General features: G+C 43.2%; 2 protein-coding genes and 7 non-coding genes across 10 annotated transcripts in view; 6 read left to right on the top strand and 3 right to left on the bottom strand.

Annotated features, from left to right (window-relative positions):
• The window catches only part of tafa4b (TAFA chemokine like family member 4b), a 59,526-nt gene extending 55,552 nt beyond the window's left edge, over window positions 1-3,974 (bottom strand). Inside the window, exon 1 of the mRNA XM_037101642.1 lies at window positions 3,579-3,974. The gene's annotated coding sequence lies outside the window, so the exon portion shown is untranslated. The remainder of the gene's footprint in view (window positions 1-3,578) is intronic.
• Window positions 3,975-7,907: 3,933 nt separating this feature from the next.
• eogt (EGF domain-specific O-linked N-acetylglucosamine (GlcNAc) transferase) lies at window positions 7,908-27,114 on the bottom strand. 2 transcript variants are annotated; one of them, XM_037100708.1, is made up of 16 exons: window positions 26,963-27,114; window positions 25,417-25,670; window positions 24,373-24,473; window positions 23,961-24,069; window positions 23,621-23,715; window positions 23,425-23,529; window positions 20,541-20,647; window positions 20,214-20,317; window positions 19,389-19,481; window positions 18,606-18,677; window positions 17,717-17,803; window positions 10,691-10,759; window positions 10,302-10,363; window positions 10,002-10,121; window positions 9,533-9,635; window positions 7,908-9,367 (listed from the first exon to the last, which is right to left on the bottom strand). In XM_037100708.1, exons 1-16 carry the CDS (start codon window positions 27,078-27,080, stop codon window positions 9,221-9,223), a joined length of 1,746 nt encoding a protein of 581 aa, XP_036956603.1. In that variant the 5' UTR covers window positions 27,081-27,114; the 3' UTR covers window positions 7,908-9,220. The 2 variants fall into 2 exon arrangements, with proteins under 2 accessions (XP_036956603.1, XP_036956602.1); XM_037100707.1 differs by having other exon boundaries at window positions 24,373-24,476.
• trnae-cuc lies at window positions 12,935-13,006 on the bottom strand. The gene has a single exon. It is a non-coding gene; the product is annotated as a tRNA-Glu (tRNA).
• On the top strand, window positions 13,820-13,891 carry trnae-cuc. The gene has a single exon. It is a non-coding gene; the product is annotated as a tRNA-Glu (tRNA).
• trnae-cuc lies at window positions 16,113-16,184 on the top strand. The gene has a single exon. It is a non-coding gene; the product is annotated as a tRNA-Glu (tRNA).
• Window positions 17,250-17,321, top strand: trnae-cuc. Its single transcript has one exon. It is a non-coding gene; the product is annotated as a tRNA-Glu (tRNA).
• trnae-cuc lies at window positions 21,300-21,371 on the top strand. The gene has a single exon. It is a non-coding gene; the product is annotated as a tRNA-Glu (tRNA).
• On the top strand, window positions 22,228-22,299 carry trnae-cuc. The gene has a single exon. It is a non-coding gene; the product is annotated as a tRNA-Glu (tRNA).
• trnae-cuc lies at window positions 22,847-22,918 on the top strand. The gene has a single exon. It is a non-coding gene; the product is annotated as a tRNA-Glu (tRNA).
• Window positions 27,115-27,250: the final 136 nt, after the last annotated feature.

Below are 27,250 nucleotides of genomic sequence, written 5' to 3' on the forward strand. Positions count from 1 at the left end.
TTAACTCTAAGACATTAGTGTCATCTGTTTTATCTCCTTTGGAACCACTGTTTAATCAGGGATGAAAATTATGTATTCATTTATTTATTTATTTTGTCATTACTTTTGGGGGTTTATGCCTTTATTTGATAGGATCGCTGGAGAGTTGACAGGAAAGGGGATGACATGCAGCAGAGGGCCACAGGTTGGATTTGAACCCTCGGCCACTGCAGCGACAACACAGCCTCTGAGCACATGGGCACCTATACACAAAAACAGCATGATTAAAATTCTTACACTATAAGTGGTCCGATCTCTTCCTGAGCTGGTAGACTTACCTATAGACTACAGGCGAGAGGGTGTGTGAGAGTGAAAACCACAGAAAGAAGTTTATGGTAATATATACAATATTATATGAGACTAAATATCATCTTAGATTTTGGATATCAATATATTTTGATAAAACACAACTGCAGTCAATTCCTGGGGGGGGTGGCATGTGGTTTTTTTTTTTTGTTTGTTTGTTTTTGACATTATATCCACATTACTGGTGAGTACTGATAAAAAAAAAAAAATCTCATTGTGTGTTTATGTCATGTAAAACTACCGATATTGCTGCAATACCAGATTCTGGTTGAAAACATTGCGATATTTGAATTTGTCCCTTGGTCCTAGTGCTGTGGAGGAGATTTACAAATATCAGGACATATATTGTGTATCATGTAACATTCGGATATTATCCTGAGACTAATCTAATGAGGTATCACATGTTTCCACTCCGGCCTGTCAGCATCATCTGACCTTTACCCTTTTTTATTCGACCGGGGGTCGTGACCTCTGTCCAGCTGTGGTTTTGTGGTTGAGACAAGAAACAGATACAGGCTGCCGCGCACACACTCGCTGATCTAATATCTCCCTGTCCTCCATTAGAGTCATGGATCTCCTGTTTGAGGAGACACGTCAAGTCCCCAAGTGTATTTCCTCTGAACCTGATTTCATGAGGATGAGTGAAGGCGTTATTGTCCACTGCTTCCGCATCGGGCCTGTTCATGCTCTCCGACTCAGTACACCCAGAAACTGCCCCGAGATGAAAAGCTGTCCAGGATGCAGTCGTTTACAAATGAGAGGCCTCCCTCCATCTTTCTGCCCATGACATGAAAGAATGCCTCTCCTCCTCTCTTCTCCTTTCTCCTCTCCTCCTCCTCCTCTCAGTCGGGAAGTATCCATTCATCACAGTCAATCTCTTAATGCCAGTGCGTGTGTGTGTGTGTGTGTGTGTGTGTGTGTGTGTGTGGAGGTGATCTCCAGTCTGTCGTGATGCTGTCACCTCACCAGTCCTACATGCCTGATCCCTGCTTATTCATCTTGCACGCACACACACACACACACACACACACACACACACACACACACACCATCATCATCATCTCACAGTGTTTCCTCACCGTCACACATGAACAAGCACACACAGATGCACAAGATCCCATTGTGCAGAGTTCCCCTGATTACTTACACACAGGCACACACACAGGTCATTTCACATATAGGCTGCCTCTTTCTGTCTCTCTCTCTCTCACACACACACACACACACACACACACACACACACAGACACACACACACACTACTATCTCCTTCCCTCGCCTCATCTCTCGCAAATATTTTTCCTGGCTCTCCAGCTCATTTCTCTCGCCTCCTTCGCTCTTCCCTGCTCCTCGCCGCCTGTACGTCGCTTCGCCGCTTGGCTGTGTCCTCATGCGCAATCACAAATGCACACAATTCATTCCCCCTCATTCCCAGCCAGTCATCCTCAACAGCCCTCTGTGGGGTAAGTAGATAGGAGGCTGTTGAGACATACAGAGCCAGAACGGCCCTCTGAGGATGCCGGCTGTCCCACCGCTGGGAGCTGCTATAGGAGGGAGGGTGAGGAGGAAGGGTCCAGATGAGACTGAGCCTGGAGAGAGGAGTAATTGCTAAGCGTGGGAATGTGTGTGTGTGGGAATGTGTGTGTGTGTGTGTGTGCGTGTGTGTGTGCGTGTGTGAGGGTGTGGATCTGTGAAAAGTGCAGTGGGAGCGAGGGAGGGGAGGGTGGGTGTGAGGAGATGGAAAGAGGTGACAAAGACAGAGGAGAAGTCATCCACTGCGGACAGGAAAACCAGCACAGCCAGACGTCAGAGGAGTGCCACCCTCACACAGGTGTGTGTGTGTGTGTGTGTGTGTGTGTGTGTGTGTGTGTGTGTGTGTGTGTGTGTGTGTGTGTGCGGAGCACGGCTGGGTGACAGGGGGTCAGGTAGGAGAGAGTAATCTCCGCAGGATTAAGAGTGCCGCTCCTGTGTTAATGTGACTGTCAATGAGAATTAAGTCCCCGGACCGATCCTCTCCAGCAGGCCCTCCTCTGCCTCTCTCCCTCCTCTCCTGTCCGCCCCTGTCACACTAATGACACCACTCTTCTTGTGGAGTGCCGGTGCCGGCGCGCTAAAAACAATGGGGAAATAATTACACTCTCTCAATACAGTACAAATTGCAGACCTGAGCAGCGGGACAGCGAGAGATATCAGCAAAAAGGGGAGAGGGAGGGAAGGGTTGGGGGAGAGAGAGAGAGAGAGAGAGAGAGGGAGGGAGGGAGGGGTGGAGACAAGGATGACTAACAATTACAACACGATAGGGGCTGGGTCTCATTACTGCGCCCATTAACATGCAGCAAGTAATTTTCCCCTCTCAGTTTGTGCGTGTGCGCAAGAGAAAGAGAGAGAGGGAGTGTGTGTGTGTGTGTGTGTGTGTGTGTGTGTGTGTGTGTGTGTGTGTGTGTGTGTGTGTGTGTGTGTGTGCGTGCGTACATGCGTGCTGAGTGCGCGCACCCAATAGAGTGTGCCCATTTGGTTCTGCAACACACCTCCCTGCCTCCTGTGCGCAATCTGCCTGGAGAACCCGGCGGCACCTCATTTCTCCCCCCGTATGTCTGAGCTCCGTGCGCTCCCCTCTCCTCTCCTCTCCTCTCCTCTCCTCTCCTCTCCTCCATTCCCAGCCGATCACGAGCCATGCAAAGCGATTAGAAAGGCGCGTGAAAAGAGCCCGGTCAGCGGATCAGCCTCGCAGATCACTCAATAGATACTAAGCAGCGGCGAGCTCCCGACCGATGGCTTATTTAACCCCACAGCGGCGAAACGCTGCATCAATCTCACCTCAGTCTCCACCCGGACCGCCCGCGACACACGCGCTACACACGGTCAGCGGAATCGGTAGGCAGTGAATCGGCTCATCATCGTGTGTTTGATTTTTACGCATCACTCGCCGAGAGGGAGCGGAGTCACCTGGGGACCGGGGGAGGCTTTCAGAGGAAATCCTGTGTTCGCTGCGCTCCGAGCCAAGAGCATCAAAGTTGCTTTCAGCTCGACAGTCGTTCAGTGAGTGTGTCCGCCCGTCACCACCCCCTTCTCACCCTGCTGCCCGCGGAGAAAATGTTCCACATCTCCACGAGCCAAAGTCCCCCTCTGACCCCATCCTCGTTCCATTAGCCTATTGACCGCGCGCCACGGAAACACACAGGGAATTAACATGTGAATGTATTTCAATTAAATGAAAAAGAAACACCACCTTACCCAGATCTAAAAACTCGATGGCATGATCGCGGGGAACTGTAAAGGATCCAGGCGAAGTAGTAGAGCGCTTTGCCACTTTCCGCTTCAACTCCACTGACGTTGCTTCCCGCTAAACTGGGCAATCCCTTTCAGAGCCTCGCGTCCAGCTCCCCGGAGCTCCGCGCACAAGCGCACCGAGGCAGGCAGGGGTGAGGAGGTGCTACAGCCACGCCGGAGCACCAGCCCTCCGGAGCCGGGTGAGACAGCAGCACTCGCGCAGTAGCGACGTGGCCCAACGTGCCACGGTCTCCCCGCGTCCCATCTCAAAACCACACTGAGGAGAAAGTCATGAAAAGTGCGTAATTCCCCCAAAGAGACGCCGGGCGGAGGTTTCTGGCGAACACTCCACACAAGTTCATCCCCCCCTTGCGCCGCGGCTGTCACACAAAAGGCGTTATAGTCGCCGGAGAGACGCTGATGAGAGTGATGGTATAGTGATGCAGGAGTGATAGTTGCGCTCCCGTCGCTCCTCCCGAGCCGGGATCGATTGGACATGAGAAATGCGATGCGAGCCCGTCTTCCCCATTCAGAACACGTGCAACAGCGCCCGCCCAGTTCACCAGCTCCCAAGTACACCCCCTCTTTTTCCTCACTGATGTCATGTAGTTTACAAGTGTGCCTGGACTATTGGGGTGATGGAGGAGGAGGAAGGTGGGGGGAGATTATGTGTTAGTCCAAGGAGAGATGGGGGACATGACTGACTCATGTTAACAAGTCGCTCAGTGTCGTTTTGTCTTCATTTTGGGTCACAAGACACATTTTCACTTGTGCATGACACGAGACAAACTGCACAAGAGGGACAGATACATGATCTTTTTTCCCCCGAGAAATAAGAGAAATGGCCCCCCGCAGATGGACACATTCTTCCAAAGTTCCTGAGATCTGATGTTCAAACTGGCAGCAGTTTTCTCCTGATAGGGATCACAAACTGGAGGCCCCCTCAGGAGGGGCTCTGGTGACTCATGGCCCCCGACTGACTGACTGACTGACTGACTGACTGACTGACTGACAGGTACGCGAGTCAATGAACTCCTCCCCATCACACCAGAGTCAGCCTCGCCTCTACACTTCGATCATGTTAAAGATGGTGTATCAATACATACAGTCGGCTGTATAACCCCCCCAACACACACACACACACACACACACACTCAGCCCCCGCCCTCAGCGAGATGTTAAACAGAATTTAATCACCGCCGCCTCTCCGTTACGCACCAGGAGACAGCCTATCAATTATTCCATCCCTAGAATATTCCAGCGTGTTGATGGCGATTGATTGCCTTGCGCTGTATTTGCAGTCGTTAAGACTTAGAGGAGGTCGATGTCTGCTAACGACCCAAGTTGAGGAGTATCCGATACATTCAGATGTCTTCCTTGCGGCGAGCTCTGTGTCGGTGGAGGCATTAAGATCCGCGCTGTCTTTTCCCTCGCTTTCCTTTCTTTTTTTCTTTTCTTTTCTTTTTTCTTTTCTTTTCTTTAACTTATCCAAGCACAAAACAAAAGAGCCCCGCGCAACGAAACGTGGAGGATCTCATGCAGGCCTTCAAGACTTTTATCTTCGCGGCAATCTCATGCGTCCTTGTCTGGCACGCTCCTCCGCCCCTCGTGACCGTTTTGTCACCTGTGCAGGAGGGGAGAGCGGGTGCCGCCTGTTATTTTCAACCGATTAATTAATTAAGCCTCCAATCTATTGCAAATCGATCCGTCTGACTTTGGACTGAGAGCAGATTAGTCACTGATGAGGGCTCGCCAGGAGAAAAGAAAAGAAAGAAAGAAAGAAAGAAAGAAAGAAAGAAAGAAAGAAAGAAAGAAAGAGAGAGATCCTAATTTCAGCACCATGGACAGAGCCAGGTGCGCCGCGCATGAATCCGGGACGCTGCGCTGCTCCACAACTCTCGTGTCAGCGAGCTTTTCTCTGCTGCCACGTCTCAGACGAATCAGACAAAGTAGCTTGGCTGCGTAAAATTCTAAGTGAACACCAGAAAGTATTCAAACCCAATAGATCCTGTCTGCAGCACGTCTACAGTGCGAGAACCTGCGTGTCGCAGTGGGGATAGGAGGCCTTTTATCTTAAAGTGAGGCAGCTAATGGATGCAACAGCCCGTAGCACTTATCTCATGTCGGCCTCCTCTGAGGGCGCAGATAGTATCGGAGGAAACACATCATGTGACGTAAACACCGACTTCAGAGTGTGAGGCTGATCGGTGATGTTCTTCATTCATACTTCCCATTACTCGTCGTTGTTACAGAGCCACCGGTTATTTCCCAGCACGCTTCATTCACCGTGTGCGCCCACGCAGAGACATCCTGCCGGATTGTGGAGAGGGTAATAAGAGTATATAGGCTGAGGTGGTCCCGGAGTGTCGTGTGTCACAGCAGCGGGGTTATAGGATCTCCTCCGGGAATACTCCCCCCCAATAATCATCGCCCAGGGAAAGAAAAACATTAAGGAGGTATCCGCTCATTACTCGAGGAATATTTCTTTCTCCTGAATCGATATTCTGCTTCAATCCCCACGAAAGACATCGCCTCCCCTGGCCCTGGAAAAGGGTAAAGTGAGAGGGGTTTCTGATTGATTCTGTCTGAGCTCAGTGGCGAGAAAATGTTTGTCTTTTTCTGAGATGAATCAGATTATGCTAACGACCACTTTGTAAAACACAAACAGAAGTGGACGCACGGTTGGCTTTAGGCAACAGCAGCTTGGAGAAGTGGCGCCGACGCGCGCTGCTCCGGGCCGCGCGGCTGCGTGAATAACGGAGCAGAAAGTTCAGAACATATCTGCCGATCCTGTCGCTCCGGTGGAAAATGTCAGACAAACTAGAACGGGACGCGAACAGTCAAACAAAAGCAGCTAGTGAGGCTTCTCGTGCCTGGAAAGCGGAGCGCGTTAAGTGTGAATCTCGGCTCAGGCGCGATCTCATGACTTTACTCGCAGCTTCAACCTCCAGTGATTAAACCTCGCAATCAGCTCTCCTCTCCTGTCCTGATGCCTCTAAAGCCCATTTCTTCTCTCCGCCAGGCCCGCATTAAGGGCCGCGGAGATAAGTAATTTAACATTTCTGGAGGAAAACCACACGATTACTTAAGGCACGACAAAATAAGGCCACCCAAAGACGGCTGCTGAAGACGTGTGTGTGTGTGTGTGTGTGTGTGTGTGTGTGTGTGTGTGTGTGTGTGTGTGTGTGTGTGTGTGTGTGTGTGTGTGTGTGTGTGGTAAACTTCCAGCAGCCTGCGGCGGTAAATGTGGAGCCTGCTCCGAAATGATAGGTGAGACGAAGTGTGCCTGCGACTCCACTAATTACACAAGTGCACATAACGCTGCGCTCTGGCGGCCAACGAGGCAAGTTAAAGGTGATACCGTGCGTAAAAGAAAAAAAAAAAAGAAAAAAGAAGAGACCGAGCCACACACAGGAGATGCTTTTGCACTTAAGACTTTGTGCACTGTGTTTTCTTCACGCTTCATACTTTTAATCGAAAGGTGTGGGGAGTGATCCGATGGGTTTCTGACGTCTTCCATTTTGGATACATCCAGCAGTCAGGCAGCTTTGCGCAAAAAAAAAAAAAAAAAAAAAAAGCCTGGGTCATCGATTTGGAGCCGCCATGAAGGTTAATGAGAACAGACATCTTGGTTCCTCTGCTTTTGATCCCCCCTGCATAGAGATTCTTCATTTCTTTACGAGGTCACTGGCAGTAACCCGAGCAGGGCCATAAATAGTGTCCATCCCAGACAGGCCCGGTGTCTGTCAATACTCAGAAAGTTCAGACACAACATCCGCAAAGAGCGTGCAGGAGGAGCACGGCTGCTGACAGCAAACTTGTGATATTGGAAGGAATACATTTAAACAAACACTGTCTTCTTGTGACCCATTTGATATATTTGTGAATAAATTGTTCTCACTCTCTGCACTGTTTGGAATAAGTCTGTCAGGGACGATCACACCGCGCACGGTGACGATCTGGCCTCATGTGCGGTCTTGCACTGCCCCCATGTGGCCACGATGCGTCACTGTTAACTTGGGCAGCCTTTGAGGTCATCCAGATTTATTATGGTGACAGTAAAAAACTGAACCAGTGCCCTTTCGCGAGGAGCCCTTTCCCTCCTTAGACCTGAACTCACTAAAATAATGAAAGCCACAGCAAAGAGCTGTCTGGAATCAGCAAGAACCGGCAACACAGACGCTTCAGTTTTTTCCCCTCCAAGGTCATACTTCAGAAGATGATTGATTAAATTAAGATGAATTAAATCTCTGATGTTTAATGTGGCCGGTGCAGACGAGAAGACTTGCTTCAGCATTTTTGAGAATTATTTATTTCAAAATATTACACAGCTTCTGAATATGAAATTGCCTACAAGTCTAGCGCAGCCCTGACCAAATAGGTCCGGCCGAGTTCAACATGGTTTCAACTATAAATAAATCATCAAGCTCACTGAGGGCCAAGAAATAAGAAAAATTATCTTCTTAGCACCCCAGATATTCTTGTGCATTGCACCAGACGGCATGCATATTGTGCTTGTTCCTTTTCAGACTAGTCTAATGTAAAATATCTGACTTACAGTATTCAAAAGGCTTAAGGAAAAGTAATGTACATCAGCAGTAGCTCATACTTTGACCATCTTAACAAAGCAGTTCCTTTGGGAAAATGCAAAGGAATGAATAGTTAAAATAGACATCAGTATCAACAGCATCAAACCAACAAGACAAATACACACTGTATGTTTAAATACCAAATGTTAGGAATGTAAACTGTAAATACAGATGCAAATATTAAAAGGTACATATAAAAAGCTGCCAGGTATTTTTGATATTAACATTACTGTCATAGGGTTGCATAAAACAATGGAGTGTTCAATTTCACTGACAAAAAGTTTTTCATGTGTTTCACTGTACTTGGTATCAAATCATTTTAAAAGTGTTCCTGAACTTGCATACACAAGCATGCTAATACTGATAGTAAAGGGATTCCTCTCGGTGGCTTGAGTGTTTTACTTTCTGTCTCCTATTTTTAGAGTTATTTTTGTTAACACTTAACATAAATGAAAACTACACGAGTTCACAAATCCAACTTCCTGCAACAAAAAGTCGAAGTCTGCAATTCAAGTTGTGAATCCAGCATGTGAGCACTGCACCCGTCATATTAGACTGTCGTGTGCTGGATGTGTTCAAAAACTCTGGCGTTGTGATTGTCAACAGCTCTGAAGAGGCGCGCATCAAGGTGACTCTGATCAAATGTGACAAGATGTCGCATGTGAAGGGATGCCGTAACAGCTGCTCATTAGCTAACTTTGTCGGTGTAGAATGAAGTAGACGCAGCGGAGGTAATGAAGAAACATAGGACACATCTCATCGCTCTCCAGATGCTTCAACACTGCACTCTTCTCGTCCTTTAACTGATTTGACACTAATGGAGCTGGTGGGAGCTAACCTCCAACTTGTCCACCATACTGCTTTTGCCCATCCTGACCTATCAAAGCAGCAGACAGGAGGTGACTCTGCCAGACCACTGATACTCACTGGTGGCAGAGGTGACTTTAAAAACAACGGCAGGTTCATGTTAAGAGTTCCTCAGCAGCCTGATGTGTGTGTCCCACATTCACAGAGACTCTAGAGTTCATCATGAAGAGCCCTGCGCTGCCATTTGGGATGGTGTCTGACGTGATCAGCTGCCTCCAGCACGAGACGCATGAACTCCGCCACATCAAAGGAGTAGTTGGTAAACTTGGGATGGTCCCCGAGGGTTGGATGGTGACCCTGGGAGAAGTGAGAGAACAGTGCCCACATTTAGATTAGCTGACAAAATACAAATTACACTTAATCAAATGTGTGTGCATACATATGTAGGATAGGCGAGATATATTGAAAAAGCTCACACCGAGGTGCTGGAGAGCTAATGGCTGGTACGGGAGTTTCCCCTACCTTGTCCTGTGGGAGCACTTTGTCCATTTTCTGCCAAGTCACGTATCGAATGCCCCGCAGCCGAGCCAAATCTCGATAGCAGCTCTCATCCTGACAATTATATCTGGGAGGGACAGATGCAGCCACTTTATCTCCTGCTCTCCTCGGTCTGCCTCACTTTCACTCTTTCTTCCTCCATCTTAACCACTCTCTCGCTGTATAGACACTGTGGTGCTCGCTCGGTGTCACTCACAAAAAATCACTCTCACGCACAGAAACACTTTCCAATCAACTCCTCGGCCCAGGGTAGCGGCCGTGATGAATGCCTGGTTAATTAGACGGTATTTCACAGTCATACACCAAGTGTCTGAGGGGCACTTTGGGCTCAGCGCCCTGCCAAACCCATCGCTCTTCCCTGCTTCCCTCTCTGTCTTCTTCTGTCTGTCACTCTCACACATGCTCACACAGGCAGACAAAAAGTGTCACTCACAGCTCAAAGATGACAGCCCAGTCAGGGAGGAAGAGGAGGTGTGTGAGACCAGCTCCGTGCATCCCTATAAAGATGTCAGAGTTGTGGGTGATCCTCAGCTGCACCAGGAAGGGAACATCCCTTGAAAGACACAGGGAGTCACATATCAATCATTTTCAGTGTGTGAACACTGTCGCTATTACACAATTTAAAAGGCTACACACTTCCTTTGTGCTCATACAGCACTGTTACATCCTTAACCAGTGCTAAGCAGCACTGAATAGCTCATGTAGTAATGTGGCAAGTGCTCCTATAACTCACTTGTATTTGTAGTCCACCACATTGACCTCCAGGGAAGGCACAGTCTTGAGGGCGTTTACCAGCTGTAAAAACAACAGAGGTGCGTGTTCTCTGATCAATGAGAGAGCAAACAAATATCGGCAGTGACCATATAAATCACAAGCCTTTTTTACTTGTACTGTTTATAGCGAATAAGATTTTAAATAGGCACTTAACAGATGTGGGCAGTAAATCAATGGTGGATAGGAGGAGCTGCGGGAGTGGCAGAGCCGCACAGCACGAGGGGAGAGACGGAGAGGGAAAGAGAAAGACAAAGGAGGACAGGTGGATGGAGGGAAAAGAAAGTAAGAGGCAAAAAAGAAGAGAGGGAGGGAAGAAGGAAGGAGGGAGGGTGGTGCTGCTGGACTCACCTCCACTTGGTTTAATATCCTTCTGTATTCTGTGCTGCGAGCCAGCAGGGTGACACGAACACGCCCCTCCTGAAAACAGCAATGCACCCAATAATCAATCAGCCAAGGACAGAAAAGATAGGCGGCTGGGAAAACATGATGCTCATTCAAACTAACTACAAAGCCTCTACTTATAATGTCTCTTTGAAACAGGCACAGAGGAGAGGACACATTAGTTTAAATCACATTACAAAATATTTTTGAGTGGAATAAAAGGTTTTCCTCTCTGAGGAACACAGTACACAGATGCTTCTTTTTTCTATGTTCTCTTACTGCCACCTTGTGTTCTGAAAGAGAATTTAGACCTCTGTAACATATGGGAATAAACACTAATGATCACAATGTCACCATCCTGAAATCAAAGTAATGACACTAACAGCAACTCAGCAATTTACAACCTGGATGCAATAAACCTGACAAACTACAGCTAGGCACTGTACTATAAGCAGTGGACATATGAGTATTCAACACAGGCCTAATTTCTTCTCTTCCACTTCAAAAACATCTTAAACAAGTATTTAAAAAGACCAGACCGGAGCCAATTATGACGAGGGGAAGATAGGAGGAGAAGGGCGGTAGAAGCGGATGAATAGGACACAATAGAGGAGAGCAGCAGTGTCAGTCTCTGGCTGTGCCATTAATCTGGGGATGAAAGGAGGAGCTGGAGAAAGGGTCAGGGCCGAGAAGACCTCTCATTCAGACGCCGCCCTGCTATCGCTAGCAGCCCCATGTCTTGCTGAAAAGCCTCTTAGCATATTTCCAGTGAAGGCCATGAATACCCAATGAGCTGCTCCGCGGGACGTAAGAAAGTTATCGGCCATTGCTGCTCATAAAGATACAGTCAAGCACTTGAAACCTGGGAGTGTAAAACACCTGTGAGAAGCGCCGCTGAGTTATAGGTGTAGGAGATGAATGAGGTGGCAGGAGCATGGCAGTGACAGTATGTAAAAGTGTGAGCGCACAAACAGTCGTTATTCATGTACTCTGTCAAAAGCTAGAGGGCTACTTATATCAGTGAGGAGCTCTTTCTCTGAATTTATGGTAGTAATGAGATGACCAGTAAAGTCAGGCTGAGTGTACTTAACAACTTAACAACCTCAACAACAAAAGATGGATACAGTAAGCATTTGATTTAAGCCTCAAAAGAATGGATTGGTTGTTTTGGTGGATTGGTAGATAGGTAGATGTGCACTTGTGATAAATATACTGTGTGAACTGGCATGTTTGTGATTTGGGGTGATATTTATTTATATTAGTTTTTTGTTGTTTTGATCATGGTTCTTAATATGTTGAACAGCAGTATGCGGATGTGCTATGAGATTGGTTATATTGATGTTTAAAACACAGAAAAGTTAGGAGCAACAAAAATTTGTCACATTCAAGTGGATAAATTATCTGTTACTTGATCTAAATGAGCTGAAAATGTGTATCTATGCTTGCAACATATGCAGAAAGTGGCCAAAAATATACTAATAATATGGCTGCTGAGGAACAAATGCTTTGCTTCGAGTCAGAACCTTGACATCACTTCCTGGAGATAATGTCAGTAAATAGAGGTGAAATACAGACATTGCTTATCCCGTGTGAATGCACCACACAAAACACAAACGTGGCGGTAATGTCTGTCAGGTGAGGTCTAATGGTAATACTACTTCTGCGCAAATAGAGCTTTACCTTGACTTTATACATAACTAACTGGAAAGTAAATAACTTTATAATAGCAATTCGAATAAGGATCACAATAATTGGCTAAGGCACTACCCTGGTTATTAACAAGATACCTGCCAGAATAGAATAGTAGATTTGATTTAACTGTAACAATCGATTTGAAAGAACAGGCGCTCGAGTAACAACAACGTAATTACTTTGAGCTTTGTAATCAAAACATTCAAACATGAACGCAGTAGGGTCAACAATAATTAACCTCTCAGTTCCAGTCTGCCAGTGTAAAATGTCCCAAAAAATGTACCATAAAAGTCCTCTTCCTTATACTACCTAAACCTGTCTCCCTAATGTGCATGTTAGAACACTCTAGTAGGAGTACAAGATGCAAGAAAGAGTGAAGGATTGACATAAAAGTTGAGGATATTAGATAAATTTAGCAAGCAGAGACAGTGGTGGAAAGGATCAATTCCCTTTTCATCACACAGTTAGCAGCTGTCTGCAGTACTATGTTAGAGGAAGAAAGGTGGAAAAAAAGCTAGATTCCCTGACCGGGAATCGAACCCGGGCCGCGGCGGTGAGAGCGCCGAATCCTAACCACTAGACCACCAGGGAGCTGGACGGCAGCCTGATTTCACCAAAAAAAAAACAACAAAGTATATATAAATTGTATATCCAGAAAGCCCAACATACATCTACCTAACTTCTGACCCTTTTCAAATGCAATGATTTGAGCTCACAAAGATTTCTGTCTTCAGGAAGGAAATCCGTGCAGAAATAGTCTACTGCCTTATTTGTCAGTGTACTGCATAAGTCACCAAACATAAATAGAAAACAGACAAATTAAAGAAATTATACAACAAAATGTCTGATTAGATGGAGAACATGTACAGATACAATGACACAACAGATGTGTAAATGTAATGTCAAATGAGATGCGGAGACTACGTTAACGTTATGTGTTATGTCTATGTAGGGGATTGGAGTGTCAGTGAAGTGTCAGTGTGGGTCCCAGGACTTTCTGATGAGGCCAGCTGCACTCTGTGCCAGTTGCTCTTTTCAATCTTGCTATTTTGGTACATGTGCTGAAGGACACACACTTAAAAGAAGACAGTCACTGCTGAGCTAGTGATTAGGTTTTAGTGTTTCTACATAACATGTTTGCAGTGTGTGGAATTGCTTAGGTCAACATGATAATGAGATGTGCAGCCTCTTTCATAAATACATTTACAAGTAATCTTTAAGTCCCTTCGGTAGGATCCATCAATCTCGACATAATGAAATGCAAAGTAAACTGGGAGGCATTCCTGCACAAGCAGGACTGGACATGTTCTACGATTTATATCTATTCCTTTTCGTAACGTGGTATGGCACACTGAATCTCACTGTAAATCTGTGAATTATTCACAGTTAGGACACCCACACAGGTCCCTGGTGGTCTAGTGGTTAGGATTCGGCGCTCTCACCGCCGCGGCCCGGGTTCGATTCCCGGTCAGGGAACTCTCACTTTATGTGCATCTTACAAACTGTGCAAGTCAGTATAAAGTAACTGTTCATCTCTGTCAAAGATAATGAAAATATCATGAAATTTACCATCAAGAACAGGAAAACTATTCAGACAGTTGTGTCTGCTTGACATCACAAATACTATAACCTGGAAAGTTCAGGAGAAATTAAAAAAATGAAAGAAAAAAATATATATATATCAACGACTGGATAATCAGGGCTAATTTTTAGGCCTATTCTATACGTATACATGTATTTTTCAAAACATACTTTTAAAACAAAAACAAGCTCCACCCACCAAGTATTTTAGCACCATTTCATAAATACTTTTGAGTTCACATTTGCTAACAATGCTTCATATACTACCATGTCTCAATCAGGAAGTGAACGTGGGTGTCTGCATCATCATTTCCATCCATCTACATTGCTGCCCATCCAAACGTAAACACAGAGAACAGAGTTCCTGAATATCTTCACCCTGGAGGGAGTTTTCCAAAAGGTCCAATTTCAATGACTAATGCCATTTACGTGTGTATTAAAGGCCAAACTAATAGAATTAGCCTTGTTTAAAGAATTTCCTGAGTGGGCAGGGCCTCAGCACCTAAATTCTACCATATCTGTGTTTAGTCCGTCTTTGATCCGCCACAGCAGTGTGCTGATAGGTTTCACTCTAGTTTATTTGTGTACTTCCGCTGGATCCCCTGCGTTGCGGATCTACTCCATTGCAGCTCCGGCAGTCTGAACCCTTTCATAGATACATAAGGATTCTAATTTTGCCGAATGCTGGAGCACAGCACATCAGTTCAGCCAAAGTCAGCACAAAGCAGAAGAAAGTCAGACCCCAAAACAGCATCATAATAATCCCATAATAAAACACTCAAACCGAGACAAATCCAAGAAAGTCCACCTTTCTGTCTTTCAGCTAAGGAGCATTGCAAAAGTCAGATTTAAAATGCATTTATTTTTTCCTGTCTTGACTAATGCAACTCACTTTTTACTTGCCTTCATCACACTACCCAAACTCTTCTGCAGCTCATTCAAAATGCAGCAGCTTGGCTATTAATCAGGACTGGTAAGAAATCCTACATCACTGCAATTTTAAAGTCGTTGCACGTTGCCAGTCTAGTTTAGCATTGATTATTTGACTCTTTAATTGCTTACAAGGCATTACATGGCTTAGCCCAAGCTTATATTTATGACTTACTGACCCCATGCACCACTGACCAGCCTCTTAGATGAGCTAACCAGAACCTCTTGGGTATCCACGTGCTTAACTTAAAACAAAAAAGGAAACTGCTCTTTTGCAGTCCTGGCACCTTGACTTTCATGATCACATGGCATTTTCTGTCTGTACTTGAATATGTTTTGAATTGAGTGTACTTTGTGCCAGGTACACAGTAATTGGTCATTCTCATGTAAATTACTTTACTTTGTTTTGCTACTGATGTAAGCAATTTGTGAGGTTAGTTTAAAAACGTGCTCTATCACTCAAGTTTTACTTACATAAATCAAGAATTCCCTAAACTAGAATCAAACCGAGGCTGCTGCAATGAGAGCATGAACCCCAGCCACCAGACCACCAGAGAGAAAGTTGTTAAAAACAGATCGCTGACAAAATATGGTCTGTACTCTTGGTTAAATGACAATTAAAACAATATTCTTAACATATAAAGGTCTTGCTATTCATACACTGCATTCAAGCGCTGTCAAACATTCAGTAAAATTAAAATTTCATTCACTCACAAATGGTAACTTCAAACTCACCTTCATTTTGATCTCAACTGCAAACCTGTGAAGTAGTGATGTAACGATCCACCAATCAGGGTTTATATTTTTATTCAATGATCAAAGATCCAATGTAATCAATGCAATATGAAATCATGAATCCACATCATAATTTTTAAGAAAAAACTTTATTTTACAACTACAACCCTATTTTGTGTGTTTAATAATGCAAGACTGTTCCAGGTAGGATTGATTATCTCAATAGAAGGAGGTTCAATGTTGGTGGGAGGGCCCTGCGATGAGCTGGCGACTTATCCAGGGAGTACCCTGCCCTCGCCCTGAGACAAGGCTGGGATTGGCTCCAGCAGCAACACCCCGTGACCCCATGGAAAGGGATAAGCGGTTACGGACAATGACATGACATGACATGACATGTTGGTGGGACTAAAGATAATTTTATGCAATTTGCAATTATTACCATTCACACAGCTCCCTGGTGGTCTAGTGGTTAGGATTCGGCGCTCTCACCGCCGCGGCCCGGGTTCGATTCCCGGTCAGGGAACTCTCACTTTATGTGTCTGACACAGTCTTAGCTTATGAGAGTAAGCACTCGGAACAATTACGGCTTCTGGCCTGCTTCTTTGCCATGATGTGGCAGAGGTGGTAAAGAAGAAATGTTGCAACATCACAAAACAGCTTAAAATGAGTGACAATACGTCAAGAATTTCCAAATGTGTTCATTAATAAAATATTGATACTACTTTCTACCGATTTCCAATTTCTCACTGTCAACTAGCGAGGTAAACGAGGAAATTCTAAAGTGAAACTCTCGCCAAAATGCAACCTAGGGTCTTTTGTGAATGTACCTGAGTCAAATGTTCTTTGAAAATCATAATTATGACAAAAGAGCCACTTTTAAGATTGACCATATTTTCGTTTTCGGGTCGAAATAATTTTCAATGGAGTGCTCGGGGCAAATACTATGTTAGCATCAAAATAGTATTTTTAAAACACTAAGAAGGCTCAATACAACATGAAACATTGCTCACAGTATTACCAGGGTCTCTTCACATTAACACAAGCATTGAGAACATTGTTTGTGTACACAGTGTTTACGAAAAAGAAAGTTTTTGAACAACTCGCGTTACCCATTTGGATTTACTCCTGTTCAGTCTGGTGGTAGAACTTATACCAGTACTTATTAGGCAGAGGGCAGGGAGGCACCTTAGAGAGGCTTCAAGTCAATAATAGTCACTTTTAAATGCATTCACAACAGATGGGATGAATGAATTAGGGGTTCTCTATCTTTTCTTTTCCCAATAAATAAAGAATAAACTTAACCATGATAAAAGGTGATATGTTCCCACGATTTCTATGGCTGCATGTAATAGAGGTGACCCCTTTATGTGTTACCCAAACAGAAATTTTGGCACAAGCAGATGGGACTGAACTTGTTCCGTTAGTATTTACAATATTAATCAAAAACAAAGCTGGTGGTCTACTTTTTGCAATCTAGATCATGTATCCAGTTCCCTGGTGGTCTGGTTGTTCTCATTCTTGGCTTTACCTACTTAATCATTATATCTCTATCACTGACCATGATTTGTAAAATATCCCCCCTTTCAGCTCCCTGGTGGTCTAGTGGCTAGGATTCGGCGCTCTCACCGCCGCGGCCCGGGTTCGATTCCCGGTCAGGGAATGCCAACTTTATGTGTGTCTGTGACAGCTGGATAACACTTCTGCCCAGTGTACCAGCATTTGAGAATGTCATTAAGACATTCGAAAATTACTTTGGTAGAGAGGAAATGTTGCCACAAATCTTGATTTACATAAAATGGAACATTCTGATTGTAGTCAAATTAAGAACCTAGACATAATAAAAGTGCTTCATAAAATCACCTCAACCTGAAAAAAGAATTTGAGGCAATTCAAACCATTTCATGGATGAAGGATGAGGAATGCACAACGTACCATCGCTTTTGCACATGTCACACAGCTGTTATAAATCTACTTAAATTCCCTGCATGCATGTGTGTGTGTGTGCGCGTAGTAAATAGTATAATTTCTATAAGGTAACATTAGAATTCTTCCTACCTTAGGCCCATCTTGTGGGATGTTCAGTCGATGGAGGACATGCTGGGAGAATGCCCTGAACATCCCTTCACTGTAGCAGTCCGAAATCTGTCATCGACACACCACACAAAGTGTAAACTTCCCTCACATAAGCTTTTCATTTTAGATTTGTTCAATTCAAAATATCATATTAAAACTATAATTTTGTTACAACCTGCACATGGTTGCACATAAAGTTGAACAATATTTGTATTTTTTAGAAAATCAACTCTCTGATTTTAAATGAATTGAAGGCAAACAGAATCTGGTCACGCTGGACTGGGATATGATGAAAAATAAGTAACACACAGGGAATCTGACAAATGAAAACATATTTCCTGATCTCCCTCGAATGAATATCATATGAGTCTAAGCATTTCTCACACATACGTCGCTGCTATGCAGCTGTAAATGTGAGCACATGAATATAAACATGACATGTGCTGCAGGGGCAATCAAAAGCATCAGCTTGAGGCTGACCTATCAATATTTCACACCTCAAGGCTGGAACAACGGGGCAACACATATTTACATGGTATCATCTTTATAGTAATCTCCTTGGAATTATCATTTAAATAACGAAAAGCACTTGCTGAGCATTTGAATACATCACATAAATATTTGACCTGAACTGCATCTCTATGATTAAACCGGATATCACTCTGCATGTGGGGAGATAATGGCAGTAAATGAAGAAAACAAATCTACCTCAACATGAAATAAAAACATCTAAAAATGAAAATACAAGCAAGGCAGCATTGAAATTATGTATGAGACACTGCTATTTGCTCAGAGCACATAGATACGTGAAGTATGTTAGGTTAGTGGCTGTACACAGTAACATACACACATAAACATGAGGGTAACTTACGAGTGGAGTGTTGTAAAAGAGGCCATATCTCATTCTCGGGAGGAGGGAGAAGAAGGCGTCTTTGAAACACACCTATGGACAAGTATGAATAAATAAAGTAAGCTACAGTATGGCACATACATCAGTTTGTGCATATGTAATGTGGTATTGTATGCATACGTATTTGACATCTGCAAGTGACTTCAAAATTATTGGAAGGATGATTGGATGTAAATTAACAATTGGGCAATATGCTATTCTCAGGAATCACCAAAGTGCATTTGTTAAGACTATTGTTGCTGTTTCTGGATACAGTAAACACAAAATGTGTTGTGTGCCAGAAGTTCATTCCTTAAAAGAACAACCCAGATTAATTAATAGTTTATATTTCTAAAAAGCCTGTCACCAACGATTACTTTCATTAATGATTGATCTGCTGATTATTTTCATTAATCGATTAATAACTTGATGAAAAATAGCTCATCATAATTTTCCAGAACCAAAAGTGACGTCTTCAAAAGCTCCTTTTGTCCATCCATCAGTCCAAAACCCAAAGACTCTTCATTTACTATTATAAAGGACAAAAAAAGCAACAAATATTTACATTTAAGAAGCTTGTTTAGAAACATGTTTGGTTGAAAAATGAATCAAAATAGCCAATCTTCTTTCAATCAACTTATCAATTGATTCACTAAGCGTAGAAGCTCCAATTCCAAAACAAACATATTTGAGTAATTGATTAATTAGACATCTTTACAGTCAAGGAGCACGCAATGACCATCCCATAGATGACATTAAACCTACTCTTTTTGAGTCATAGGTCTTCAGGTGGATGATGTCATACTGTGAGAAGGCCTGCCATGTTTCACTGAACAGATCTCCATAACCATAAAAACTCTGGAAAAAGCCATAAGAAAGAAGGGGACAAATGTTAATTCAATTAACGTTACACCTTAAATGAAAAACAAAGCTGTAAAATTAAAAACAACTATAGCCTTTAGCAGTGCCAGAGTCAGTCATCTGTTTTCAACCCTGCTGGTTGTAATTTTCTGAAGTTTTGGTTTTGTACAAAGTACAAAGTTACCACACTACTATGTGACAGCCTGCCGCTGTTTGGACTGCAGAGTGCAGATTGTGCTGAAAGCTGAAAGGTCACTGTTTTCCTTCTCCCTGACAGTTTTCTCTCCCTCCCATTTCTCTTTCTCTCTTTCCCCCTTCCTCCTTACCTCTGTGCGAAGCGGAGGGAACAATGGGCGGATAAGGCTGTCCGTAAATGCACTCTGTTTTTCAACTGGTGTTTCCCCTTGATGTCTTCATGAGGCACATATGCCTCTAGCTTGTTAAACAAATCTTTGGCCATAGTGCACTGCTGACAAACTAATACTTGGCCAAAAGCAGAAAAGTAGCCAACTAGGGAGGTCTGGAGGAATGTTTTGGCCACAGAAACACACATTTTACCAAGTTTGCCTAACCAATTGCAACCATGTAATTAATTATTGTAAAGAACAATCAGGCTTCAGACACAACTGTACACTATGTACTGGTTTAGCTTACACAGAAACATTATACTCAGAAATATCTTCATCTTTCCCATCACTAAGGCTGAGGTAGGAGGCATCAGGTACTCACCGTGTCCCACATGATGATGTTGATATCTGAACTGAAGGAGTTATTGATGTGCTGGGAGATGTAGAGGTTGACAAAGTCACAGAAGTGGTGGTACATGTTCACCCCTATTATAAAACACACAGTTATTATCTTTGTCATCATGTCACAAGTATTGCTATCACATATTCTATCAACAACTCCATATATTATTACATGACTTTACTGCAGAAATATCATCATTCAGTGTCAATGTGCAGGAAAGACCATGTGTTTTCTACAATATTAAAATGTAATAAAAATAAAAGGTTTTGTAACTTGGTTCAATTGTCACATAAATCCATTACTTACCAGCATCTAGTTTCATGAAAACTGTGGGTTTTTCAACGATGATGTCACAGTGTCCATCCTCTATGGGATCAAAGTCTAGCTCGGTGTATGTCTGCAGCTCAGCATACCTAAAAAAAAATAGCACATCACATCATCATGATATTGTAAATATAATTGCACACATTGTGCATTAACATGGCACAGAAACAAACCATGGACACTGATACATTATATCATATACTGGTATATTAGGCCTGATAATAACTGACAATGTGGTATTTTGGGTGTGACTATTGATGATTTTATATAAAAGGTCATTTGAAAACTTTAATACTTAATAAAATGCATCCTTCAAGACAAGGTAAGCTTAAATATAATATAATATGAGGTGCAGGTTGTCCCAGGTCCCTTTGATTATTGTAGTCAATTTGTTCACAAATGACAAAAATGCAACTGAGGCAGACAGAAATCGAACAGATAATCTTCTAATTTTAAGTCAAACAAGTTATCAATAGCTCCACTGAGAAACTATTAAGTCCTTTGCTTTACCTAACTCATCATTTGAAGATCTGACTCGGTAAACATGACACATATTACAATTGTTCCTTCTCTAGACAGGACATTAGCCGCTCCTAAGCAGTACAGAACATTAATGCCTGCAGCACAAATCTTTCTCAGTGGTGTAAAATGCACCACCTAGTGATAGTCTGTGTTGCTACATCCAAAAACGGCATGTCCTGCCAGTTGTGAGCTTTGCTATAAAAAACAGCAGTAGATGTATCCCTGGTGGTCTAGTGGTTAGGATTCGGCGCTCTCACCGCCGCGGCCCGGGTTCGATTCCCGGTCAGGGAACAAACATTTGGGCCAACTACACAATCTACAGTCTTTCGTTCGTAGTCCTATTCTTGTTTTAATAAACACGCACAGGGCAAATGTGCAGACCATTCGGTCATTAGTGCCTCCATCAATTTCATCAAGGACAATTCAGTAGATACAACAATATCAAAACTACAATAGCCAACAATATACCTCCACCAAGGCACAACAGTCCCCTTTGATTCAAACAAGCCTAATCCAATATCAAACACGACAGCCCTGTACTCTGAATTGTAAACCATTCATAACTGCTTAACCCAAATTTCTGATCAGATCTATGATATGCATCAAATTATAACAGCCACCTGATTTTTTACCTCCAGATCCATGCATTATTGGCTGAGAAATGGATGTCATTGATTCGGAAAATGGTGCTCAAAAGCTACTATCCAGTATCCACTATCCACTATTTCCAGGTGGTCTAGGATGAAACACAATGTTAAAGTCAGAAAATTCCAGGTCCTTCCTTTCATCCAAATCTGCACCCCAAGTTGATGGGGTCTGTTCTGAGCCAATACCTTTCCTCCATTACATTGTCATGGAAAATCCATTCAGTAGTTTCTGTGTAATCCTGCCAACAAATCAACTAACCAACCAACAAACGGACACGGATGAAAACATAACCTCCCTCGCAGAGGTAATAAAAAGGTGAGACACATTCTACATGATGAGGATGTTGCTGACACTGCACTCTAAAAATCATGGTCAAATCGTATCAGAATATGTGTAGCTCTCCAAGTTCTATGGACATGCAGACCATTTATTCATCAGTGTGTCCAAATAATGAGGAATATGCAGATGACTGTAATTAGGATTGAAAAACACAAACAATTCCCTGGTGGTCTAGTGGTTAGGATTCGGCGCTCTCACCGCTGCGGCCTGGGTTCGATTCCCGGTCAGGGAACACTATTTTCATTTAAAGGGTGACATTTTAAGGTGCCAGGGGTATGATGACATCTTGTCCCTCGAGATGTTGCAATATCAAAACTTGACGAAATTTCTCCTCCAAAAAAATTGTGTGGGTTTGCACTTTAAGTATTGAGTATTTTGGGCCTGTTTAGTAACTAAAACAGGATCAAACCTGGAATGTCGTCCAGATCGATGCATAATTCACGGAGAAATTTACAAAAACTTTGAAAAAAAAGACAATATTAAAGAAAGTGAGAAAAAATTCTTGGGTCTCTTGATCAAGAACCACGCCCCAAGTTTAAGATGTCTATTCTTGGCCAATAGATTTAGATTTAAGGCATTTAGCAGATGCTTTTGGTCAAAGTACACCATTACAGTAACTGCTAAGTAAAACCGGAGTCTCTTCACAGCATTACGTTACCCTGGAAATGCAACATGCAGAGGGGTCTCCTGACCTTTGATCTCTGAGCGACGTCATGGGCATCCTGTTGGCATGCATGTCATTCATCTTCCAAAATTGTGCTCTCGCACTTAATTCCCACTCCCTGGTGGTCTAGTGGTTAGGATTCGGCGCTCTCACCGCCGCGGCCCGGGTTCGATTCCCGGTCAGGGAACATAATTTTATCCCTTTCAGTGGCAATAAACCTATGTTTTCTCCAGTTCCAAATAGACAGTCATTCAGTGCGTTTACATGACACTTAAGAAAACCAAATTACTGGTTTAGTCCGACTGTGATCAGAGAAAGAGCATCATTGTGCATCTAGTTTGTGTAATTATTATGTATACCATATATGAAGCGTACAAAGATGTAGCTTCGTCTCGCTCTTCTTACACCTACTTTCTTGAATGCCAAGGCAGCTGGTGACATAAAGAGGCCAGTCGGGATGTTTCTGTTACCACTATTTGAAATGGGTACAGCGCCACCTAGCCTACCAGGGTGTGACATGCTCCAGCCCAATAATCAAATTTTCTCACTGGCATGTATACTCGGATAATTGCAGTTGTCTGATTGAGTGGCATAGTCGAACTATGGCTGTAATCCGACTAAGATGTGCATGTAAACGCACTGACTGACTTAAGCTCTGTAAGTGAATGTGTGAATGTGTGTGTCACATCTCACCAGGATTGTAAGGGGCTCTTGTGCTCTCCCTCAGCCGCAAGTGCTTTCTTGTTCAGTCTGCAAAGACCACCAATCTCTCCCCTCTGAATGAAGTCTTCCCTGTATCTGCAGCATGAACATGGATGAGTTTTAAAATGTTCCTATCTATATAACTCTTGTGCATTATTATGTACACGTCCCTTTCAAATAGACTGACCTCTCATGGCTTCTACGTGGCTTACGCAGGTCCAGATAAAGGTTGGTTGCCTTACAGAAGCGAGTGTGGCTGCTACATTTTAATGATGAGTCCCCCTGGGAAAAATGTTATGAACAGAAATATTTAGTCTAGAAGTGATAATAATAAACCCTGTACCTTAGAGATCATGAGGGTAGTCTCTATACAATACTCTTCGAATACTACTGTTTTGGAAATTCACATTATGTTCAGGCCTATTGTCTGTGGACTCATTTGTTTACTGCTGTTTCTTTTTCTACCTGTTGTTTTTTTCCTGTTGACTCAGCAGGCCCGTGGGAACTAAGGAAATGAGCAGACTTACTGGCTTGCTGGCCTTGCAGAGTGTTTTGAGCTCAGTGAGACGCTCCTGGACGTAGCCAAAGTCAGCCTGCTTCCAGAAAAGCTCCTGGGCTGCATCCAGTGAACGGGTCCTGACAGGTCAGAGATTCAGGCCGATCAGACCAGCCGAAACCATGATGCTTCATCAATGATGCATGCTTTGAAGGAGTACACTTTTACTTTGTAAAAATTATGGAGGCTGTGGTTCTGTAAATACAAAACTCATGAATAAAAGGTTACTACCATTTGTTATATTTAAGATTACTGAAAACCTGACACATCATGCACAGCCTAAATGCGTGATGGCATAAATTATGTAAACTGTATTATACTTCTGTGAAGGACCAAGTGATAACATAAAATGTGTTAAAGGTAAGGGTTGTAAGTGACAATACCATCCAGAGTCAGCCTTGGTACACACAGGATAGCTGAAACGCTTCCCTGGATCACAGTTCTTCTCATAACCCCAACAGAGTGCCAGATCCTGCAGTGCATCCTGCTGTCAAGACAAGTGTGTATATATATATATATATATATATATATATATATATATATATATATATATATATACACACACACACACACATGCAACATCAAAGTTAAAATGGTAGGGGTGGATTCGATGTGTAACTAACTATGACCAAATCATCAGATTCTGTGGACATGTTATCATTTTCATATGCTAAGAAAGCCAAATCAAACTGATAGAGGATCAGGAATATTTTCAAATCCAGTTCATGAGCTACCTAAATGAAGGACTTGCAACATAGGATACAGATAAAATTTAACAGTAAGTGTCTATATCATTATTTACTCTAATGTTATTGTAGTAATTTCAAGTATAAAGTAAACCCCACTCAATGGTGTAAAACAAAATGCTAGTGCTGTAAAGTAAACAATCGTAACATATTCTTATAGCAGCTTTTAGACATTGGGCTTAAAGTGCTTTACAGTAAAAGAAGAATAATGATCATAACTATGGTTTAAAAAAGTGGAAAATTTAGGTAAAGAAAATAATCCTGATGTTTGAAAAAAAATGTCATAGCCATTTTCAAACTTTTCTAAATCCATCTGAGTGTACCAGTGTGATGCCACAGACAAAGGGCCAGGACAACTTTTCTTGTTTTCTTACTATCCACAGGAGAGCATAAACATGACCATTAACATGAACAGAAAAAACATCTTAAAAAAACTGCATCTGAGTGCAACAATGACAAATCAAACACAGTGTAACCATCTTATTACAACATTCAACAAATTTCATGTTGTTGTTAATCATTGATTTAAACTTTGAGGGACTTGACAGTCGATTAAACAAAAGTTTTGTTCAAGCTTTTTTACAGTGCAGCAAAACGTAAAGGAGCGTGCTTTGTGCTAACACTCTGATCACACTGAAAACATCTTTGAACAGTCACAAGTTGACACAGTGAATATCTTACTTTAAAAGGGCAGAGTGGGTCCAGGCGGCATTGCTTGGCAACCTTCTTGTTGTTGTAGAGGAAGTAGGGTATGTGTTCTGGTGGCAGAGAGATCCAGCTGTAATTGAGCGGCGGTGATGGTGGTTTGTGGTTGGTGTTCTCAACCCTCTCGGTGGTGACCACAGTGAAAGAAAAAACGATACCCAGTGCTACCAAGAGCAGCATAGTCAGAATCACCCAGACATATGAGATAGTCGCCTTCTCTTCACAGCAGCCTGAGGAGAAAGAGAGGGGAGGAGAGACACAGACACAGACTCAGACTTGTTCTCTGTAATCTTGGTTGAAAGCCTAACACCACAGTATACAAGCATGTGGGCACAAGCAAGTGTGTGGGAACTAAGCAGCAGGCGGATCTGAGCGCCACATATGGAAAGGTCCTGTCGCAGGAAGTATTCCTGACCCTTTTTCCGCCTGTTGTCTGAGCAATCATAACTGAGGCTGACGGGTAAGTGTAAACTGCTGGCTGGCAACAATGTGACCTGTGCAGCTCCAGGTGGCCAAACCATTATTTACACACAGCACAGACAGTCATTTTTCCATGAGCCATGTGAGTTTGTGAAGTCGGAGCTTTGAGTGTGCTTGCACAGCCCAAAGCCACTGGCATACTTCAAACCCAAAAATCAATGATCATAGGATATCAGTGTGACTGCTGTTAATGCAGTCACCACACTGTGCTTCTGTACTGTGTCCCAATTGTCTGCACATCTGAAGGTGCTGAGGACGACTGATGTCGCCGTGTATTACAAAATCATAAAACTTTCTTCACAGTGAGTTTGGTGACAGTTGAGTCATCAAAAATCACTAATTACAAGTGTTCTCAAGGAGCAACAACAAGGCTTAAATAACAGCGAAAAACAAGCTTTGGACGGAACACGCTTGATTTGGATGGAAGCAGCAAGTTGTAGCTAAGTTAGCGTGAATTATCATAGTATGGCTTTCATTGTTTCTTACTTACTAATTACTTGACTTAATTGTGCTTGTTTTGAATAGCCATACCCCTGTGCCTTCCTCGTTTTGTCGCACCCGAGCTCTCACAGAAGAAGCAAATTTCCAGTTGACCAGCAAAAGACCTGTGTAACTATTTAACTTCAAGCTAGCGACAAACAACTTAGCTAGCGGTGATTTAACTTGATAAGCGTTAAGATAAGCCGACAGACACTCGGTGACCTGGACATGTGAAGTGAACCTTCACAGTGAGTCTACGCGGAGGTAATAACACCTTACTTAGTCGTTTTTTTTTCTTTTTCATAGTGTAAAATATGTCAATGTTTCACTGTAGGCTAATGTGTGAATTATACTGATATGGTGGCTAACATGTAGCGTCAATTCTTCACAAAGCCAAAGCCCCTTAACGCTCATTTTAACTGTACCAATGTGTCCGCGAAAGCCTTGACAGAGAAAACATACTAAACATGTCCATGGTGAAAAAATTTCGGACGGACAACAAACTCGCTATCACTAGCGGTCTAATGGCTATGAAGATGAGTTACTGTGAGGGGCAGTTCACCTGAATACACAGCTCGCTGTCCTCCACACTGAAGCGAAGATGTTGCCGGTGGTCGCCATAACACCGGAAACCTTATACCGGTCTGTAATATGGAGCTGCAGGCACAAGATGGCGCCATGTGCCTCTCTTTTTCCTTTAGATTACACTCACTGCTAACCACTGTGGGTTTTCTGGAAACTTTTTTAAGGATCATTTTTACACTAACTTTTAAATCATCATAACGTTTTTTCACTTTCATAGACATTTTTTAATCCAAATGTGATGTTTCCCTTTACAGTAAGTAAAACA

Source organism: Acanthopagrus latus, chromosome 6 (assembly GCF_904848185.1).
Source record: "Acanthopagrus latus isolate v.2019 chromosome 6, fAcaLat1.1, whole genome shotgun sequence".
Taxonomy (NCBI): Eukaryota; Metazoa; Chordata; class Actinopteri; order Spariformes; family Sparidae; genus Acanthopagrus; species Acanthopagrus latus.

Coding starts and splice junctions, on each gene's coding strand:
- eogt (XM_037100707.1), bottom strand. CDS start 27,080: ATGGCGCCATCTTGTGCCTGCAGCTCCATATTACAGACCGGTATAAGG. Junction 10,760..17,716: donor TCCCACAAGATGGGCCTAAG/GTAGGAAGAATT, acceptor TGCTGTTTTCAG/GAGGGGCGTGTTCGTGTCAC. Junction 10,364..10,690: donor GGATATTAAACCAAGTGGAG/GTGAGTCCAGCA, acceptor TTGTTTTTACAG/CTGGTAAACGCCCTCAAGAC.